The sequence below is a fragment of the Netta rufina genome (assembly GCF_964035555.1).
Source record: "Netta rufina genome assembly, chromosome: 19".
NCBI classification, from domain to species: Eukaryota; Metazoa; Chordata; class Aves; order Anseriformes; family Anatidae; genus Netta; species Netta rufina.
Genome location: NC_140143.1, coordinates 12,958,928 through 12,981,502, shown reverse-complemented (window position 1 = coordinate 12,981,502; position 22,575 = coordinate 12,958,928). Strand labels below are relative to the sequence as shown.

Here is a 22,575-nt window from a genome sequence, read left to right as displayed (position 1 = left end):
AAAAAGTTAGTTGAAGGCCAGTGACAGGAAACTGAGATAGACTCAGTTAGATAGACTGAGATTTCCTTTGTACAACTCCTATGAACAACTGCAAACCAGGGGAAGACAGAAAGATAAATGCTTCATTGTACAATTGAATTGATATTGTACTAAAAACTTCTACGTGATTGTCCAGCCTATTAGCTAATAGGTCAGGCATGTGAATCACACTGTAGATGCTATATTTACTTTTGAAGACCAGCTGTCACAGCTGTAGGCTATACATAGCCATTCTCATAGAGGGCAAGCAGCCTCAACATATGTGATCTTCTATAAAAATGCTGAAGGACTTTAATTAAGCCTGTAATACAAAATTTTGTTCAGAAGAAAACCTTATCCATACCAGGATTCTACCTGCCATAGTAAGTGATTTTTTTTCTATGTCTTTTAAAACAGAAAACATTTATATTAGGTATTTTACCCGAAATTAGGATAAAAAGCTTTTTATTTGTTTTCCCACAACAGAAACATAATTAAAAGCTTATTTTATACTATGTTTTGCCTAAAGGCAATATTTGTACTAAAATTTTATTATGTTTTTGCCAACATAGAGTCATTTTGAATAAAAGAAAACTAAATTTGTTTAGAACATGCAATAATGAGTAAAATGAATAATAATAAAAAAGAACTTATTAAAATAGCTTAATAAGGAATTGCTGATTGGAAAACAGTTTCCTACTGCTTCAAGCCTTTGGCATGTTGTTATTTATGGCTATTCTACACATAAAAAATATTGCTTTTGTAGAGAAGAATAATTTGAAAAATAATGAATGCACATTATCATTACTGTTACTTTCATATGTACTCTTGTTTTCCACAGATATGGGTATTCTTGCTGTACTTGCCCTACCATTGGTTATTCTCGGGATCAGTGGAATTATTTATATTTACCAGTCAGTCATATGGCTACTGTCCCGGTCAGCAGTACAAAACAAGGTGGTGGTAATCACAGATGCCATCTCTCGACTAGGCAGTGGTGAGTTGTCTCTTTTCTTCTCAGTGTCAGAGAACACAAATGGGCAGAGATCCTCTTCTACATGATTTCATGTGCATTCATTACCTTGAGCTGGATGCAGAAGTTAGGAAATACGGTTATAAATAAAGCCTATCATTTTTAAATGTACATTTTTAGTCTCAGCCACAGGAACTGATGTTGGACTTTTAGGAACAGCAGAGCGTTATGTTTATTCAATTCAATAGAATAAGAGGTTTTATAAGCACACTGAGTGCTATTTTTAGCATGTTGCTATTCTGAGGTCTTATGTCATAGGTTGCCACTGTAGGGTAGCAGCAATCATAAACAGGTGTCATGATACTCTGTTACAGGTTCCTTTTCAGCGTTTAAAAGCTTCTAGATTTCCTGCTCCCTTCCACTTGTATACGGAAGTGCTCAGCTCTCTCTCCATATTCATATCATTTTACCCCTCTATAACCTATGTTCTTCTTTGCTATTCCTCTTTGATATTCTTCAGTACCTCCAACTGGGATGTCTGACTATGTGTGACGGTGGTTTCACTGGAAGGAAGAAAAGGGTATATCATAATTTATGTTTATATAAATGGGTTGACTAGGTGAGCAGTCATTTACCATCTGCTTCTTCCTGGTCTGTATTTCCTTCTTACACAGTCCTATGAGATTAAAAGCACTGGGTCATACATGCTTATGTACAGTCCTGCTGCAGACATTACTTGAAGGGCAGTGGATGCAAGTACCTCCTGAGTCAAACATAGCTTGGGGTTACGTTTTGGCCTTTTCTAAGTATGCCAGAAAACTTACATTTCCAAGCAGTCAAGAGTTGTTGGAAAGGCATGCTCTTGTATAATTATTCTTAAGCGAGCAGAACAGTGACCCATGACAGAAATAGAGACTATGCTAATAAGGAGTGGTGTTCATCAGGGCCTGTTGAGACAAGGCATGAGATAAAGTTGGACCTCAACATCCCACCTAGCTTTTCCCTTTTCCTGAAAACTTCAGTTTCAGTTAAAGATAATATTAGCATACATTTTATCTGGTTGGTTATATTTAAGTATTTTTGTTTAGAGAGGCACAATTTAGACTTATGGCCAGCATATGAGTCTCTGGGTGAAAGGTGTGAGGTGGAGACTGGATGGTTCCTTGGCAGTGTATTATATGAACTGTTTCCAATTGTCTGCTAGTTTTATGATAAACTGGCAGCCTCACCTTCAGAGATCAAAAGGAAATCATAGTTGTTTGTTTGTTTGTTTGTTTTTTTTCATTTAATAACAGTTAAATCTTCCAAAGGAGATGAAATTAATATTAGCAGAAAAAGGGTGCAGAAACTTCCTGGTCACACAAAAAATTGGCTGAATATGAGCCAGCAGTGTGTTCAGGTGGCCAAGAAGGCCAACAGCATTCTGGCTTGTATAAGAAACAGTGTGGCCAGCAGGTCTAGGGAAGTGACTGTCCCCCTGTACTTGGCTCTGGTAAGGCTGCACCTTGAGTACTGTTTTCAGTTTTGGGCCCCTCACTACAGAAAGGACATGGAGGTGCTCGAGCGAATCCAGAGAAGGGCAATGAAACTGGTGAGGGATCTGGAGAATAAGTCTGATGAGGAACAGCTGAGGGAGCTGGGGTTGTTCAGCCTGGAAAAGAGGAGGCTCAGGGGCGACCTTATCGCGCTCTACAGGTACCTTAAAGGAGGCTGTAGCAAGGTGGGGGTTGGTCTGTTCTGCCATGTGCAGACATGGTGACAGGATGAGGGGGAATGGGCTAAAGTTGCATCAGGGGAGGTTTAGGTTGAATATTAGGAAGAACTTCTTTAATGAAAGGGTTGTTAGGCATTGGAATGCGCTGCCCTGGGAAGTGGTTCAGTCACCCTCCCTGGAGGTCTTTAAAAGACGTTTAGATGTAAAGCTTAGTAATATGGTTTAGTGGAGGACTTGTTAGTGTTAGGTCAGAGGTTGGATTAGGTGATCTTGGAGGTGTCTTCCAACATAGATGATTCTGTGATCCTGCAATTCTGTGAAATCTGCAACAAAAATGATATATGTGGACATTTTAATAAAATTACTAGGTAATAAAGAAGATGAGGGACTCAAGTTCAGTTTAACACTGTTTACTAACCTTCTAAATGGTAGGAAATGAATGGTGTTCTCACCTGTTTCTACTCAGATTGAATGAATTTGCTTTAAACTGTGATATTCCACATCTTTTAATAAAATTTGGCTAATACTGAAATCAGCAGGTTCTGCTTCATTTTTGCAGAAAGATACAACTATTGTGAAAGGAAGAAAGTTGTGTTTTGTAATAAGTAACTGAAAAATGATTTATTTTACTAGATATCTTTCTCAAATGAGAACCCACTTATGATGTCTTTCATCTCTTCTACTTCATTTATGCATAAATACCATTGAACATTTACAATTCTAGCAGTTTATAAAAATTATATTGCTTTGCTGTGGTTCAACTTGGCATGCATCTAAACACTATACAGCTGTTCACTCACTCCTTTCCCCCAGTGGGATGGGGGAGAGAATCAGAAAAGGTAAAAATGCAAGATAAGGGCAGTTTAAAGGGAAAAGAAAAAAAAAAAAAAAAAAGAATTAAAAAACGCAAATGGTGCACAATGCAATTGGTCACCGCCACCCAACCAAATCCCAGACATTCTCCAATTAATGGCAGTCCCCCCAGCCAACCCCCTCCAGTTTTATTGTTCAGCATGATATCATGTGACATGAGATACGCCTTTGGCCAGTTTGGGCCCTGGCTTTGTCCCCTCTCAGCTTCTCATGCATGTCCAGCCTACTCTCCAGCAAAGCAGCAGGAGAAGCAGAAGAGTCCTTCATTTGCTGTAAGCACTGTTCAGCAACTAAAACATCAATGTGTTATGAATGTTATTTTCAACCTAAACCCAAACCATAGCACCATACCAGCTGCTAGAAAGAAAATTAACCCAATCCCAGCCAAAACTAAGACATGTTTATGGACTGAGATTATATGTACAGATACAAAGGATGAAGTTCATAAGTACTGTTGCTTTATTTTTAAAGAGGTTTGTGTATGTACTGAGAATCAATTGGATGTGAGACAACGCGTGCCTAGGAGGCTCAACAGGAATAATACTGAACAAAATGCAGCATGCTCATCTAATACTACTGAATGTGCCTGGACTTCTTGAAAGAAAAAATGGATGGAAACTGTGTTACTTAAGGTCCCTCCCTGGCTAGAGATGTCCCTGTGCAGTTGTGAGCATGGGGATATGCCTGGGTAGGTAAATGTTAGAGTGGCTGTTCCTGTCTTTAAGGGACAAACTTGAAAACTGAGTCTTCAGGAGGAAATGGATGTGCCATGAGGATAATTCTTCACTTGACTATTATCTTTACGACAGTTGAGGAGGAGCAAGGGATTGAAATTCCCCAGACTAGCTCTGACTTTATCTGTGAACAAAACTGGTAGGTTACATGTGAAATAACCCTGTGTGCTGTATATAAAGGGAACCAGGAAAAAACTTGATGAAATCACTTGTTGAACTTGGCTTTTCAATGTGCAGCAGGGTCTGTTGTTCTCTTTCTAGGCCAGTGGGTTTACTTCTGTGATTCCTTGATCATAGAATGGCCTGGGTTGAAAAGGACCTTAAAGATCATGTAGTTTCAACCCCCCTGCTCTGGGCAGGGGTGCCAACCACTAGAGCAGGCTGCCCAGAGCCGCATCCAGCCTGGCCTTGAATGCCTCCAGGGATGGGGCATCCACAACCTCTCTGGGCAACCTGTTCCAGTGCCTCACCTGAATGCCTCTGAGTGAAAAATTTTATCCTAATTGCTAAGCTAAATCTCCCTTGTCTTAGTTTAAAACCATTCCCCCTTGTCCTATCGCTATCAACACATGTAAACAGGCATTCCCCCTCCTGTTTATATGCTCCCGTCAAGTATTTGAAGGCTGCAATGAGGTCTCCCCAGAGCCTTCTCTTCTCTTGATGTCAGTGTTGCTCACCCATGGCTTATTTGGTAGCTGTGGCAGAAGACCTGGACAGACTTCTCCTAACTGGGCCAGCAGATGTTAGATGATTACTGTAATAAGTTGCCCCCTTAATTAATTTTCAGAGAGCATTGTATTAATCATAGAAAGGAATTTATTGATGTCGTGGTTTAACCCGGCCGGCAGCTAAACACCACGCAGCCGTTCGCTCACCCTCCCCCCTCCCTCTCTGGGACGGGGGAGAGAAATGGAAAGTGAAGCCCGTGAGTTGAGATAAAGACAGTTTAATAAGACAGGAAAATAATAATAACAAAATAATAATAATAATAATAATGATACAATGGTGATAATAGGAAAGTAATAATAATATGTACAAACAAGTGATGCACAATGCAATTGCTCACCACCTGCTGACCGATGCCCAGCCTAACCCCGAGCAGTCCGGCCCCCTCCCCCCGGCTAGCCACCCCTATATATTGTTTAGCATGACGTCAGATGGTATGGAATACCCCTTTGGCTAGTTCGGGTCACCTGTCCTGGGTCTGTCCCCTCCCAGCTCTTACTGCACCCCCAGCCTGCCTGTTGGCAGGACAGAGCAAAAGGCTGAGATGTCCTTGGCTTGGTATAAGCACTGCTCTGCAACAATTAAAACATCGGGGTGTTATCAGCGCTCTTCTCATCCTAAGCCAAAACACAGCATTCCACCAGCTACTAGGAAGAAAATTAATTCTGTTCTAGCTGAAACCAGGACAACTGAGTAAGCAACAACAAGCAAAACAGCGCAGGGCGGCCGGGGAGTCTTGGCTCCGCCAACGGCGCGCACCTCACCCCCGCCAGGGTCCCTTTTTATATCTTGCTAATTCTGGGATTATGCAGCACATCCTGGTATATTCTGCGACTGTGCTCACTGTTGCTAGGGGGTCATCTCTGTCCCTCTGGTGGTCGTGAAGATGAAGGCCGTAGTCTTCCTCAGCGTTGTGGTTCAACTTCTTTTTTTATTTGGTCATGTTGGCCCAGCGTGAGACAGGAAGGCAGGATGTTGATACACTAGTTTAGCAACTTATCAGGAGATGGTTACATGAGCTTTGCAGCAGTGTCTTTGAACAAAAGAGGCAACTGAGATGCAGAAGGAGAGAAGGGGAGGGGGCTCTCTTTTTTGTTACATTAAGCAAAAGAATTTTCATAGTGCCTAGCCAAGTATTATACAGCTACTTACTTCAGCAGGGAGCTTTCGCAACTCCCGTTCCTTAAACGGAACTCCTTGTTTTTATAATACAAAAGACAATGAACAAACATTTGTTGTGTATTACAATTACCGCTTATCCTTTACTACCTCTTATAACTTCATTACCTTTATTTCCATTTATAAGATTATTACCACCTTGTGTTTTTTTTTTGTTTTTTTTTTTTTTGTTTGTTTGTTTGTTTTTTTTTTTTGTTTTTTTTTTTTTTAGTTTCTGGGTTTGGTGATTTCTTTTACTGACTTTGAAATGTCATTTACCATTATCTGAACAGTCTGGAAAAGCACATATGTGCACTAGAAATGGTATGCTTTTTGTTTGTTTGTTTGTGGAGAAGGGAGGAGAATTACATTATTTTATCTGTATACCTGACTTCTTTAAAAAGAAAAGAAAAAAAAAAAAAGACAAGTATATTATTTATAACATACTGTAGCATTTTTTAGAATAAGCCATTGTAGAGACTAGAAGAATCATAGAATCTTAGACTGGTTTGGACTGGAGGGGACCTTAAAGATCATCTAAGTCAAACCCACGCCCTGCCATAGGTACCAGGTTGCACAAAGCCCCATCCAAAACTGCCCTTTATATGTTTTGGGGATGGGCCATTCACAGCTTCTCCAGGAAACCTCTTATTTCTCTTTCTCTCAATATTTTTAATTTTTGTGTTTGTTTGTTTGTTTTTAATTTTAGTGCTTATTTTAAGATAAAGTTAAAATGATTTTTCTCTGGTTGGCTATATTTCAGTACTTTTATTTACAGAGGCACTATTTAGAGTGCTCCAGCTGAGTTTGGGCTTCTTGAAAAATCATAGCACACTTGAAAGTTTCACAGAATCAGATAACAGTTTAGGTTGGCAGGGACACCTAGAGGTCATCTGTGCCAACTGAACTGCTCTAGCATGGATACTGATATCTTGTGCAGGATAAATATTAAACATTCTTTCCCATGCTGCATGCTGAAACATTTTGGGGATGGGCCATTCACAGCTTCTCCAGGAAACCTACTCTTCTGGTCTGTAGTTCCTCAGGTCCTCCTTTCTGCCCTTTTTAGAAATGAGAGTGATGTTTCGCTTGTTCCAGTCACCAGCGACTTCACCTGACTTCCATGACTTTTCAAATATGATGGAGAGTGGCTTGTCAACTACAACAGCCAGTTCCCTCAGGATGCTGGGATGCATGTCCTTAGTCCCAATAGGCTTGTACCGGTTCACTTTCTTCAGGTGGTCTCATACCTGCTCTTTGCTTACAGTGGGAGGGGACTTTGCTCCCTCAGCCCCTGCCTAGAGGTACAGGGACATGAGAGTGGTGGGAAGCCTGACTGGCAGTGAACACTGAGGCAAAGTTGTTGAATACCACAGCCTTCTCTATGTCTGTTGTTACCAGTTCTTCCTTATTTATTTAGGGGGTACACTTTCCTTGGCCTTTCTTTTCTGACCTACATATAAAATCTCTTTTTTTTCTTTGCATCTCTTGCTGAGCTCAGATCCATCTGTGCCTTGGCTTTCTTGGTCCCATCTTTGCACATGCAGATGGCATCCCTTGTACTCTTTCCAGGCAACATGTCTCTGCTTCTACTGCTAGCATATTTCCTTCTTACACAATTTGACTAGCAGATCCTTGCTCAGCAATGGCTTCCTGCCTTTCCTGCCTGATGTTTTACACACAGGAATTGTGTTAAGTAAACACAATTATAGTTTACTTAAACAGTGGTGAATCCCTAATCCAGAATATATGACTGTATGGAGAAAAAACAGTTCCAGTGCAACATACCCAGAAACTTCTCAGTGGCCTTCTTAGGAAGTCTTGAGGGAATCTGTCTTAATGAGAGGTAGCTCAAGATGGTCTTCATAACCTCCACTGGCTCCTGGGGAGGATGGATCACCTATGAAAAGAAGGGTCTGTGTAAGAAAGGTCTCTTTCTCCAATTAATTGATGTTTCATCTCATCTGTGGGACAGTGGCTGGTGAGTTTCTCTGCATGATAACTCTATCTCAAAGTTGTAGATATGTTTCATACAGCTGTGAGTTTCATGAAGATAGCATACAGAACTAGCTTTGCTATATTCTGGGATTGGTTGGTATCTTTATATTGCTGTGGGCAACATGAAGTTTTACCAAAGAGTTTGTACTCTATAAACATGTATTTTTAATGTATTTTTCTTTATGGTAAGTGTGTTTCTAGATGGAGACAGTTAAAGAAGAAAGACAATTAGAACATTTTTCTTCTAACTTAGACCCTTCATCCATTAACTGTCATATTGTTCTTTTGATTACATGCCATGATTAAAAAGTACCAATGTGTCATATCATTAATTCTGATAAATATAATACAGTAAAAATATACCTTAAATTTAATTTATTAATCATATACATTGTTTCCATTTGATACTTTCTTTTTTTCTCATATATATTTTTATTCTCTCAAAATTCATGAATTTTAAAGAAACGATTCAGCATCATTAGCAAAAACAGGATCCCATTTCAACTAAAATGAGCATTATCAAATTGCTGTAATTGTTAATATTTTTTTCTGAATGTTTTTCTCCCCTAGAATGTTCTCGGGTGTTTCACACAGGAGGAGCAAGGCTTGTATTGTGTGGCAGGACATGGGAGAAGTTGGAAGCTTTGTATGATGCTTTAATTAGTGTGGCAGACCCCAGCATGGTAAGTGTTTCCTCACTGTGCTTTGAAAATTGAGAAGTCAAAGTAAACACCTTCTTCAGATACATAAAGTGCTTTTATATACACTAAAATGAAGTATACATGAAGCTTGAATCACTGTTAGTAAAGATTTTGGTTGTCCACATAATATACCCAACAGATTCCAGAGAGAGAAAGAGAACTAAACACCTCTGAAGATCTTCAGAGCATGATGCCAAAAATAAGCCAGAAACCCTGCTCTCCCAAATCAAGATAACTGCTAATGAGTGGCCCTGCATTTTGAACAAAGACCTGCCCCAAACCAGACAACTAGAAATGCTAGGTAGAGGGATTTGCCTCATTCAAATGTAAGAGATCCAAAGTTCTTCATTTAATTGCACAAACTGTCACCAGTTTTTCACATAGTAAGAGTGCTCAAGAAAGGGGAGATGTGTCTAAAGATTGAATTTAATCTCCACTAATCTGGGAGAATTCCCAGCTAGCAAGCTATGGGAGCACACTAAGAGTTTCTTTTTCTCATTACTACGGGGTCACTATGTAAGTAGACATGCAAGACCTGTAAAGTCTGCCCACGCTGCCAAAGGTACTTTTTTGGAAGGTGGTTATTGAAGTTCATGGAAAAGCTTTCCTTCCATGATCAACAGATGCCTAACTCATTCTCGGGCATAGGTGTTCCTGAAGACATCAAACGTTCTATAGCCTCTGTTCATCAAACCAAGAGATACTTGCATTTTGCCCTTGTTCTGCAGTGTTTCACTTGTTTGCTACATAAAAGTCGTCTTTGCAAGCAATCATACAAGAGTATCAGTTTGGATATCATATAATTAAACAAACCATTCCTACTTTTTACATTCCCTCTGTAAATTCAATCCCTTCATGTACATGTAAATCTTCTTTCAAAGCACTATATCCTAGATTGATTCTGTGGTCAGCAAATTTCTCCAGAGGGCTGCTTATGAAAAGACCATCATTTGAAGTGCTAGGAGTCACCCTAGTGGGTATCTATGTGCCTTCACTGATTACAAAACAGAGAGACAAAACTCAGTGGGATAGAATCAATCCAACCTATCCTTCCCATGATGTTCTACTTTATGCACCTACATCTGAATATCAGAGTACATGAATACTTACTGCTGAGCTACACTGTTTCTAGAATGGGTTAATAAGAAAAAAAATCAAGGTTTTTATGAGAGTGGTAAAAACATTTTCTTCAGATATAGTGGTAAATTATTAAGAATTTCTTTTTAAGCAAATAGAAATACATTTTTATAAAACAGGAGTCCTTGAAATAATTCTTTTCTTTGTTAGACTTATACACCAAAGCTCATTCTTCTGGATATCTCAGACATAGACTGCATTCAAGATGTAGCTAGGGAAATCCTGGATTGCTATGGCTGTGTGGATGTACTGATCAACAATGCAAGTATGAAGGTAAAAGGAGCAGTGCAGAGCATATCTTTGGAACTTGATAAAAAGATAATGGATGCCAACTATTTTGGACCTATAACATTAACCAAAGGTATTTTATTATTTTTTTTTTACCATTTTCCTGTTACTACTTAAAGCTTGAGATCCAAGTCACTGGCTTTGCCATAATCCAGAACAAGTCCGTGAAAATCGGTGGACTGAAAGTGGACCGAGGTGATGAGATCAAAATCAGACTGCCTGGGCTTGGAAATAGATGACTAAATAAGCAGGCATTTGAAAGTCACACACATATGTATATATAAATGTCTAATTATTATGTTTTGTTTATGGTGACTCTTTTACTTATGTGCTTGCTACCTTTGTTACAAATATAACTATTTTCAAAGTGCTTGCAGGGGTACAGATAAGCTGACAAATAAAAAACCTTGATGTACCTAAATCTGCATGTAGAATCCAAGTTCAGTCTAGAAGGCACAGAGTGAATGGAGCAGACCTCAACAAGTTACACCAAGACACAAATAACTTCAGATTTAACTTCTCTGTTGTTTCAAGGGAGGTATTGAAATGCTTAGAACTGAGGAGGTGCTTGATCCTGAAAAATGCAGAATTAAGTCCTTAAAATATCAACATGTCATCATGGCACTCTGAAGATCTATGAAGCTTTGTTCATTATGTTTTTGTCCATTTCCTCTTTTTTTTTTTTTTTTTTCCTTATCTTTTACTCCTATTCTTTGTAGTCCCAAGACCTTCAAAACATCATTCCAATAATCATGTTCAGTGTATTACTGAGATCTCAGCACTTGGGAAAACACTAAAGAAACAAATGGCCGCCTGCTGTTTGTTTCCCTAGGTATTCCATTCCATTCCATTCCATTCCATTCCATTCCATTCCATTCCATTCCATTCCATTCCATTCCATTCCATATTCCATTCTTGTTTCCTTGGGCATTCTGTTTTTGAATCAGATGTGGAATAGGTTCAATAGAAAAATGTGCATCAGTTCTTCAGTACCTGTCTTTACCTTCCTCTCAGCTGCATCTGTCTGGCTTCTCTAACTCATGATGTGACAACACATTTTCCTTTCCTCTCTTTTTATATACAAACATAGCCATTATATAAACTAATTTAACAAAACTCATACAGTCACTCTGTTATTTCAAGTGGACTTTCTAATTGGAATTTTAGACACTTCTTGACCAGTCTGCTTAATAGGATACCAGCTTTCAATCTTTCCAAGAGTACTTTTCTGTTTTTCTTCCAGCCTGTATGCTGATTTGCACTAGGAATGAGCTGAAACTGCCTTCTATTTCTTCTTCAATTTTTGTTTTGATTTTGTTTTCATTTTGCTAAATCCAGAACAATTGAAAAATGTATTTTCTGTCCATTAAAGCTCTTCCTTATGATTTAAAAAATCTCTGAGATTCTGTCTCCAACCATTTTTTAATCTCACATAATGAAATGTGTTGAAGCTTTAACCCAAAAATTTAAGCCAAGACGGAATCCTGTTGACAGCAATAAGTTGTAATGGCCCTGAGAAGCCTCTCCTGAGGCCCTCCTCTCACCCTCTGCCTATAAGCCTAGAATACTCATTTCAGCTGAGGCCTAGGCCTTCAGTGCTTACTTGGGATTTGTTGTACATATACCTGTCTGTGGTCTGCCTTCTGGATGAACCTTAGACCTAGTTCATGGCTTGTCTTGCCTGGGACTGCCAATGGACTATGTTATGAGCACCCAGCTCTGGCCACCACAGTCCTGTGGGACTGTTTGCTCCCATTTTGTCTTCCTATATAGGACAGCTGGCCCTCACTGCTCCCTAATAAGATCAGTCAAAAGTTATTTAAAGCATTTTTGCCTTTTTTGAGTTGTTTATCATTCCAGAGAAGTCTGATTTTTCTTGGGAAGTCTAAAATTTCACAAGGTTTCAAACTCTTTGCCCTTTTTCCTTGTCTTAGTACCACAGCATTTACTCAGTAGCTTCAGTTCCACGATATTAAAACAAAATTATTCTTGACCACTTTCACAGTAAAGATTTTTTTTCCTTATACCTACTCTGAACCTGCTGTGATATAGCCTTGTGCCACTCCTGCACGTCCTGTCATCAGTTATCATGAAGGAGACCAGCACCTCCATCTCCACTTGTTCTCCTCAGGAACTTGTAGAAAGTAAAGAGGTCAGTTCTTGGACTTTTCTACACACCAAACCAAACAAGTGTCCTCTGCCTCTCCTTATAAGACATTTTCCAGTCTTTTTACCAGGATTGTTGCCCTCTTCTGGATGCTTTCAATGACTATCTTCAATTTCCAGCTACCAGATTTTGTGATATTTTTTACTGCAGTGTGGAGAAAACCTTCATTCAAACCTACTTTCAAAACATTCACCGAGGCAATCAGCTCTGGTGCAGGTCTGTTCCACAGCAGAGCAAGGGACAAAAGTTTGCAGTGTGTTTCCTGAGCCAGGAAAACCACAGGGGAGCACAGATGCAGGTAGCTCTTGCAAGATAGCTATCTTGCTGACGAGGTGTGGGAGTGGGCCAGCAGTAATGGCAGCCACGCCTACTCCAACAAAAGGCTGCCCTAGTAATTGACAGTGACCAGGATCACTGAGAAAAGGACAGGCAAACAGGGTGTGTTGTGTCAGCCAGGGTGTGGCACAGTAGTTTGTATGGCAATTTCTACATTAAAGCATGCAGGGCAGGTACTGTCACTCTGCCACTTTCAATGGCAGTTGTAACCTGCTGGCAAAGAGCTTCAGTCATAGTATTCAACTAGCAGAAAGCTATGTCCGCTGTGGCCTCTCTAGCCACAGTAACCAACACAGCTACCCAGACAGAGCTCCCAAAACAACATACACAGCCATCCAGGTCTCAGACTGCAGGGTGTGTCCAAGTTTTCTGTCAGTATCTGACAACAGCAGTGAATACACCTGTGGGAGGTGTGCCCAGGTAGAAGAACTGCTCAGTGTGGTGATAGAGCTTTGTGAGGAGGTAAGCAGGAAGAGGAATATCAGGGAGTCAGAGAAGGAGATGACTGTTGGAATCATACACTACCATCCCTGAGACACATTTGTCAGCCAGCCACAACACAACCTTCCCTCTCACCAACAGGCAGGAGGGGACCTTTGGTAACAGAGGAAAACTGCCACCAAAACCTCATCCCTTGATATTGGGAGAGCAGATTTAAGGCTGCTCGGGGAACTAGTTAGTGAGGATTGTTGGGAAACAGCTTTTGAAGGTATTGAGGCCCACCAGTGCTGATCGCTTTTTAAATACAACCTCTTAAGAACACAGGAACATGCAATTCCAAAATGTTGTTAAGTGAAGCAAATAGGGCAGAAGACCCTCTGTGGAGTCAGGACTTGGATCCTTGTGGGCCATTCCAACTCAGGATGTTCTATGATTCTATAATTTGTTAAAATGCTGCTATCTTTAATGCAGCTGTCACTTTTTTTTCCCCAATAAATATATTGCACTCTTTTAATTTCTTGCCTTTTTCTTTCTATTTCTTTTTTCAGCCATTCTTCCCAACATGATCTCAAGAAGAACTGGCCAAATTGTTCTAATTAATAGTATCCAAGGAAAAATAGGAATCCCATTTCGTGCAGCTTGTAAGTTATACATTCATATAACATAAATTCAAAAGTATACATTTATAAAATATTCATTCTAATGTGTAAATTGTGAATATTCCATGAATATTTAGTTATTAAAAATGGCGATTTGCATCCTTATTCAGTAAGAATAAGAAGTGGAACTCAAGGAGAAACAGTTAAAGTACTGTGAAGCTTAATTTCTGCCTAAGGTGCCTGTGGATAGGAAGGTATCAAATGTGACAGCAAGGTTTTTTAAGTTCTTGGGAGGGATTCAGGGGACAATAGACCTATAGTTCTAATATCTTGTGTTGGCTTCACACTGATAGGTAGCTAAGTTCCACCACACTGCTCTCTCACTCCCCTCCTGAAAAGAATAGGGGGAGAAAATATGATGAAAAATGGCTCATGGATTGAAATGAGAAACATTTCAATTAAAGGAGAAGGAAGGGGAAAAAGAAAACAAAGGAAAGGAAAAAATAAAAAAAGCAAAGGCCGCATGGAAGGAAAAGGAGAAAATTATTCCTATCAGCAAGTGATGTTCAGCCACATTTTAGGAATCAGGGCCTCAATATATATAGTGGTTGCTTGGAAAACCAACACTTTCATAATGAGAGTCCCTCCCTTCTTCCCCTTCCTCAGCTTTTATGTTGAGCATGATGCCATACAGTGTGGAATAACCTTTTAACCAGTGTAGATCAGCTGTCCTGGCAAAGTTCCTTCCCCACTTCTTGCCCACACCCAGCTTACTAGCCTTTAGGTGTGAGGGTGGAGGTTGGAGACACAGTCTTTATGTTGTGCCAGCATTGCTCAGCAGTAGCCAAAACATTGGAGCAGTATCAATACCGTTGTAACTGCAAGTGCAAAGCACAGCACTTCATGGTCTCACTGTGGGGAGAGTTAACTCCATCCCAGCCAAACCTAGTACATATCTGCACTGGGTATTTTAGTAGAAACAGTAAACAAGAAAGTAACTGTATAAATATAACATAATGGTAGAGATTAACTACTGCTTTGTATAGAGAGCTCATGACTCATGCGCTTAATGGAGTTCTCTACAGGAGAATAAAAGGAGATGCATTTATTGCATTCTGCTTGGCTTTCCATAAAATTTTCAGGAAGGTGTTTCACTCAAAGGTCCTAATGAAGCTAAGCTGTCTTGAATTATGATGAAAGGTCTTACAATTCATAAAATACAAAGATAGACAGAATATATAAGATAGATGTAAATAGAGAATTTTCACTGAGACATGAGGTCAGAGTAGGTGACAGACTGAAACAGAAGTCCCACAAGACCTTGGGATTGTGACACATACATGAAAGGATTCATGAAAGCAAATTACAGTGACAGAAACTGTAAGAAAAATAATAGAGAAAAAAAATCCTACCATAATGCCTTTGTATAAATCTATACAGCACCCACATATTGAACATTGTGGGCAATTCCGGTGCCTCCATCTCAAAGGAATTATGATCACAGAATTATTGAGTACACCCTCAGAAAGTTTGCCAATGACAACAGACTGTGTGGTGCTGGAGGATGCCATCCAGAGGGATCAAGCCCAAGTATAAGTGTCCTGCACTTGTTTTGGGGCAATTCTAAACACAAATACAGGCTGGGTAGGGAATTATTTGAAAACAGCACATGATAAAAAGGACCTTTGGGTGCTGGTGGATGAGAAGCTCAGCATGAGCTAGCAATGTGCAATTGCAGTCCAGAAAGTCAGCTGTGTCCTGGGCTGCATCAAAAGAAGTGTGGCCAGAAGGTAGAGAGAGGTGATTCTCCTCTTCTTCTCTGCTCTCATAAGACCCCACCTGGAGTACTGTGTTCAGCTCTAGGATCCACAGCACAAGACACAGACGTGTCAGCAGCCTTCCAGTGTTTGAAGGGGACCTACAGGAAAGATGGGGAGAGAGTCATTATCAGGGAGTGTAGCGATAGCACAGAAAGATACTGGATTTGAACTAAAAGAAGGTAGAACTCAAATTATTCTATGATTCTATGATTCCTGATGTGGGTGTGGTGGTTTTACTTGGCTGGGCAGCTGATCTCCACCACAACTGCTCTCTCACTTCCCCTCCTCAAAGGGAAAGGGGGAGAAAATATGAAGAAAAGAGCTCAAGGGTTGAGATAAGGACAGAGAGATTACTCAACAATTATCATCACAGGGAAAACAGACTCAGCATTGGGAGATTAATGTGATGCCTATTGCTAACAAACTAGAGCAGTGAGAAACTGGAAAAAAAATAAATTAATTAAAACTACCTTCTCCCCATCCACCCTCTTCTACATCCTCCTGCCAAGCAAGGGGGGCAGGAGGATGCAAGGGGAACAGGGAACAGGGGCTGTGGTCAGTCCATGATGTTTCATCTCCACTGCTCCTTCATAGTTACTCTCTTCCCCTGCTCCAGCATGTGGTCCCTCTCATGGGATGCCATCCTTCCCAAACTGATCCTTCCCTACAAGTCCATGGGTCCGGATGGGATTCATCCCCGGGTGCTGAAAGAGCTGGTGGACGTCATCGCGGAACCTCTCTCAATTATTTTTCAACGATCCTGGGAATTTGGAGAGGTCCCGGTAGACTGGAAGGTGGCAAATGTTGTGCCGATTTTCAAGAAGGGTCAGAAAGAAGACCCTAGCAATTACAGGCCTGTCAGTCTCACGTCAGTGCCTGGTAAAATCATGGAGAAGTTCGTTCTCGAACTTATTGAGGCGCACCTGGGGGACAAAGCAGTCATTGGTCCCAGCCAGCATGGGTTTGTGAAGGGTAGGTCCTGCCTAACTAACCTGATTTCCTTTTATGATAAGATCACCCGTATGGTGGACCAAGGGAAACCAGCTGATGTGATTTTTTTGGACTTCAGCAAGGCTTTTGACACGGTTTCCCATAGGATCCTACTGGACAAAATGTCCACCATACAGCTAAATAAAAACATCATACGATGGGTGAGCAATTGGCTAACGGGCAGGGCCCAAAGGGTTATGGTAAATGGGGCTGTGTCAGGCTGGCGGGCGGTCACCAGTGGGGTCCCTCAAGGCTCCATTTTAGGGCCGGTACTTTTCAATATTTTTATAAACGATCTGGATGTAGGAATAGAGGGTATTTTGAGCAAGTTTGCTGATGACACCAAACTTGGAGGAGTTGTGGACTCAAATGAGGGCGTAAAGGCCTTACAGAGGGATCTGGACAGGTTGGAGAGCTGGGCGATCACCAACCGCATGAAGTTCAATAAGAGCAAGTGCCGGGTCCTGCACCTGGGACGGGGAAACCCTGGCTGCATGTACAGACTGGGCGATGAGACACTGGAGAGCAGCCTAGAAGAGAGGGATCTGGGGGTCGTGGTAGACAGCAAGTTGAATATGAGCCAGCAGTGTGCCCTGGCAGCCAGGAGGGCCAATCGTGTCCTGGGGTGCATCAAGCACGGCATCTCTAGTAGGTCAAGGGAGGTGATTGTCCCGCTCTACTCTGCGCTGGTGCGGCCTCACCTTGAGTACTGTGTGCAGTTCTGGGCACCACAGTATAAAAAGGACATGAAACTGTTGGAAAGTGTCCAGAGGAGGGCTACGAAGATGGTGAAAGGCCTGGAGGGGAAGACGTACGAGGAACGGCTGAGGTCACTGGGCCTGTTCAGCCTGGAGAAGAGGAGGCTGAGGGGAGACCTCATCACAGTCTACAACTTCCTCGTAAGGGGGTGTCGAGAGGCAGGAGACCTTTTCTCCATTAACACTAGTGACAGGACCCGCGGGAACGGGGTTAAGCTGAGGCAGGGGAAATTTAGGCTGGACGTCAGGAAGAGGTTCTTCACAGAGAGGGTGGTTGCACACTGGAACAGGCTCCGCAGGGAAGTGGTCACTGCACCGAGCCTGTCTGAATTTAAGAAGAGATTGGACTGTGCACTTAGTCACATGGTGTGAACTTTTGGGTAGACCTGTGTGGTGTCAAGAGTTGGACTTGATGATCCTTAAGGGTCCCTTCCAACTCAGGATATTCTATGATTCTATGATTCTATGATTCCCACAGGCAGGAGCTCTTCAAGAACTGCTTCAACATGGGTCCCCCACAAGCAGCTGCTCCCCTCAGATCTCCTGCTCATGAGTGGTCTCGTCTCCACATCCTGCAGCTCCCACCCAGGGCCTGCTCCTGCACGGGCTCTCCATAGGTTACAGCCTCCTTCAGGCAAATCCACCTGCTCCACTATGGGCTCCTCCATGGTCTGCAGCATGGAAACCTTCTCCACCATGGTACACCACGGTCTGCAGGGCAACAGCCTGCTCCACCATGCTCCTCTCCACAGCCTGCAGGGGAACTTCTACTCTAGTGCCTAGAGCACCTCCTCCCCCTCCTTGTTAATGGACCTTGGTGTCTGCAGTGCTGTTCCTAACTCCTCACTCTCTCAGATGCTGTTGTGCAGTACTTGTTGGTTTGGCTCTGGCCAGCAGTGGGTCCCTTTGGAGCCAGCTAAAACTGTCTCTTATCTAACTCTTCTCACAGAGGCCACTCCTACAACCCACCCCCCTACCCCCCAAAAAATAAAAATAAAAATAAAAATAAAAATAAAAATAAGCCACATTAACCCAATACAGTGCCATGGCACAAAGTCCTGGAGGGAAGAGAAGACCAAAAAATCTGGTTAATATTCAAGGATAACCTCCTCCAAACTCAGGAGAGATGCATCCCAACAAAGAGGGACTGGAATTAGATGGTCTTTAAGGTCCCTTCCAACACAAGTCATACTACGATTCTATGGTTCTATGACAGGCAGGAGAGATGAGAAGGAGCTTTCGCCCTCTAGGTCAATGGATGAACATGGAGCTCCTGACCAAACTCAAGCAGAAAAAGGATGCCTACATAGGGTGGAAGAAAGCAGAGATATCGTGGGTGGGATACAGAGATATCGCCTGGGCAGCCAGGAATTAGGTTAGGAAAGCCAAAACCCTTTTAGAACTAAATTTGGCTAGAGACATCAGGGGCAAGAAGAAAGGCTTCTATAGGTATGTCAGCGATAAAAGGAAGGCTAGAGAAACTGTGGGCCCTCTCTGGAAGGAAATGGAAGATCTGGTCACCCAGGATATGGAGAAGGCTGAGGTACTCCATGAACTTTTTGCCTCAGTCTTCACCAACAGGAGCTCCAGCCACATAGCCCAGGGCGCAGAAGGCAAAGTCAGGGACTGGAAGAATGCTGAACTGCCCGCTGTAGGAGAAGATCAGATTTGAGACCAACTAAGGAACCTAAAGGTGCACAAGTCCATGGGATCTGATGAGATGCATCCACGGGTCCTGAGTGAACTAGTGGATGTAGCTACTAAGCTACAATCCATCAGATTTGAGAAGTTGTGTCAGTCCAGTGGAGTTCCCACTGACTGGAATAAGGGAAACATAACCCACATTTTTAAAAAGTGTAAAAAGGAAGACCCAGGGAATTATAGGCCGGACAGTCTCACCTCTGTGCCCAGCAAGATCATGGAGCACCACTCAACCAGGGTGTGGTCACTGCAGCCCAGACTGACTCCAGTCTTAACCTCTTTAATGAGTTCGTCTGCATTGGTGGGCACCAGGCCCAGTAACGTTGCTCCTCTGATTGGATTGTCTGATACCTTGACTGGGAAGTTACCCTTGAATCCAGGAGTCTCTTGAATTGCTTACAGCCTGCTATGTAGCTTTCCCAGCAGGCACCCAGGAGGTTGAAATCCCCCATTGTGATGAAAGCCTGTGAGCATGACACTCCTTGTAGCTAAAGCAAGATGGCCTTACAAGCAGGCTCCTCTTGATCAGGTGGCCTGTAGTAGAACACAACCGCAAGTTGTTTGGCCCTTTTTTTTATCCCAGAAGCTCTCAACCTGTCCATAGCTCTTTGTCAGAGGCATCTCTTTGCAATCAATCCATTCTCTAACATAGAGGGCAACATCCCATCCCTCCTTCCCTGCCTGTCTCTTCTGAAAAGTTTGTAACACTCAATTGGTCTTGTCCAGTTGTGTGATTTTTCCCACCATGTTTCCTTGATAGCATTTAGATCATAGTTTTCAAATTACACCGTGGTTTCCAGCCCCTCTTCTCTCTTTTCTGTGCTGCATGCATTGGTGTAGAGGCACTTCAGCTGGGCTATCGGTTACGCAACCTTTTCAGAGGAACGCTTCCTAATTGGTTTAAGACAGCTCCCTACAAGACATTATAGTAATAAGATAACTCCCTACAAGATAGTATCCCTAAAAGATGCCTATGAGATATCAGTCATTAATGTTTTTTCTCTCATGAAACTGACAGGGCAGTGAGGAATATAATTCTTCCTTCACCACCCAGAGATGAAAACAGATGAGGCAGAAACTGTCAAAATGCTTCAGCATGGTATTTCATAATCTGGATTGAGTTAATCACATAGCTGCATGAAGACCTAAAGTAATGACTTGGCTGCAGTGTTGTAGCCAGTGCCAAGGTGGCAGAAATTGTAATACTACTGCCTGTTCTTCTGTATTCTCACTTTTTGTACTTTGTACTTTTGTACTTTTCTTAAGGTACAATTATAGTTTACTTAAACAGTGGTGAATCCCTTGAAGGTGTGCCTCAGATCATAGAACCGAAAACCTTGAGCATGGCACCAGCCACACATGCAATCATTCACCTGATCCATTCATGTCCTTCTTCTTCGGTCCCATTCTCCAGCTGGGAGGAAAGAGAACACTACCTGCACACTTGATCCCTTCAACATCTTTTTAAGGGACATAAAATCCCTTTTGATATTTCAGACCTTGTTGCAGATTTGTTCTATATTCGTACATGAGTACTAATGGGTGGTAACCTTCTGTTTTTACCAGGCTTGGTAGTGTCTTCCTGATATATCAATTACAAAAGTAATATAGTAGGAAGTGTAAGAACTGCAAAAAAGGTTCAGAAAAGAAACAACACATTGATGGAACATGTGAAATGGTTTTCATCTAGGAAACAGCCAGTTGTTTCAGGATATGCTCTAGATGTATAAAATCACGAGTATAAAAGAGAAAATTTTTACAATACCTCTACCTATATCTATACTGCATGAAATGAAACTGACAGAAGTAGAATTTCAAAACAAATGAAGGGAGTTTCTTGCCATTCCTGAAGCTCGCATGACATTTTTTAGATTGTATTCTGGACAGATGGTTTTCCAGCATAAACCAAGTCAAAAACAGGATGAATGAGTGCTTTGCAGCTCTTAGCACGAAGTTCTAGTTTTTGGTCAGGATTCATAGACTATTACCCTTAATACCGTTGTCAATAAAAAGGGGCCAACAGCAACTGAAAAAACATCTGTCACAATCATTTACTTTAAAATTAACTTTGATAATAAAAACCTCAGTCATTCCTGCTGGAAAACCAAGGCCTAATTTGTTTGCAAAACACTAGTAGACCTGCATTCCAGGAATGGCTATGTATCTCACTGTATTTCATTGATGTGTCACAAACTGCAGCATCATATGATGTGGAGACTCATCTGTTTCAGCTGTCTGTCTACCAAAGACAGTTTCAAACTGCAGAGATGATAGAGTTCTTGAACCACGAACTTAATGTTTCTAACTGGGAGAACCAGACACATACTCTTTCATACGCATAGGGAGACTCATACATATACTGGATGAGTCCTATACATATCATTTGCTTTTGTTTGTTTTCAAAATGTCATATGAAAATTTCGCTGGCTGAAATCATTGACCACTCTTCTGTCTTTTGGCTAATCATTCCCTGATCAGTTTTCTAAACATCGATGCTTTATGGAACACTATCATATATTCATATCAATACATCCAAACACCCTTATATTTCTTTTCTTTCTTTTAGATGCTGCTTCTAAACATGCTGCTGTAGGCTTTTTTGATTGTCTTAGAGCTGAAATGGAAGAATTTGATATTTCTGTCAGCACTGTGAATCCAACATTCATCTATTCATACCATCACCAACCAGCATCTGGCAATTGGGAGGCATCAATTTGGAAATGTAAGGAACATATTTTAAAGAGACCCATATAGCAGTATGGAAGCTTTTCCCAGGAAGAAGAAGGGAGCACAAAGAAAAGAATGGAAATAACAGAAAAGATATACAGGTTAGAGGAGCAAAAGAAAAGAGATATTGGAGAAGAGGAGCATGGTGAAAAAAAGGAGGAACACGTAAAGGGAAAACATCATGTGAGAAAATAAATAAAGCAGTGCATACAGGTAGAGGTGGGTACGATCACAAGGAAGACTTCAATTGCAATCAAGTTGCTCATTCCCTTACGGAAGATCTTAGAGTGTATGGTCAGGAAATATGAAAGAGGGGAAGAGAAGAAATTGAAAGTGTGTAGGAACTTAACTAACTTAACTGATGCACCAACTGTATATCCTTTCACTACCATTGCCTAAGGTGTGCCTGCAAGTCTGTATTTCTCATTCCTTTTGTTTGATTTTACAGTCTTTTTCAGAAAGGTGGAATACGGTGTGCATCCAGTGGAGGTGGCAGAAGAAGTCTTGCGCACAGTGAATAGTAAGAAGCAGGAGGTACTTATGGCCAACCCTATCCCCAGAGCAGCAGTTTACATTCGCACCTTCTTCCCTGAGCTGTTCTTTGCCATTGTTGCCTCAGGGATTAGGGAAAAGATGAAGACAGAAGAGGACGTTTGATTTTGTCCATCTCTTGTCCCTGCTTATGACCTGAATAAAATTTATGCTTCAAATGTCAA

The 22,575-nt window shown here is 41.5% G+C and overlaps 1 protein-coding gene across 1 annotated transcript; it reads left to right on the top strand.

Moving 5' to 3' along the window:
- The first annotated feature begins 272 nt into the window (after positions 1-272).
- On the top strand, positions 273-22,575 carry DHRS7C (dehydrogenase/reductase 7C). The gene is made up of 7 exons (XM_084298499.1): positions 273-401; positions 860-1,015; positions 8,765-8,877; positions 10,183-10,393; positions 13,813-13,905; positions 21,699-21,854; positions 22,308-22,575. The coding sequence occupies exons 2-7, from the start codon at positions 862-864 to the stop codon at positions 22,514-22,516; spliced, it is 936 nt and encodes a 311-aa protein (XP_084154625.1). The 5' UTR covers positions 273-401; positions 860-861; the 3' UTR covers positions 22,517-22,575.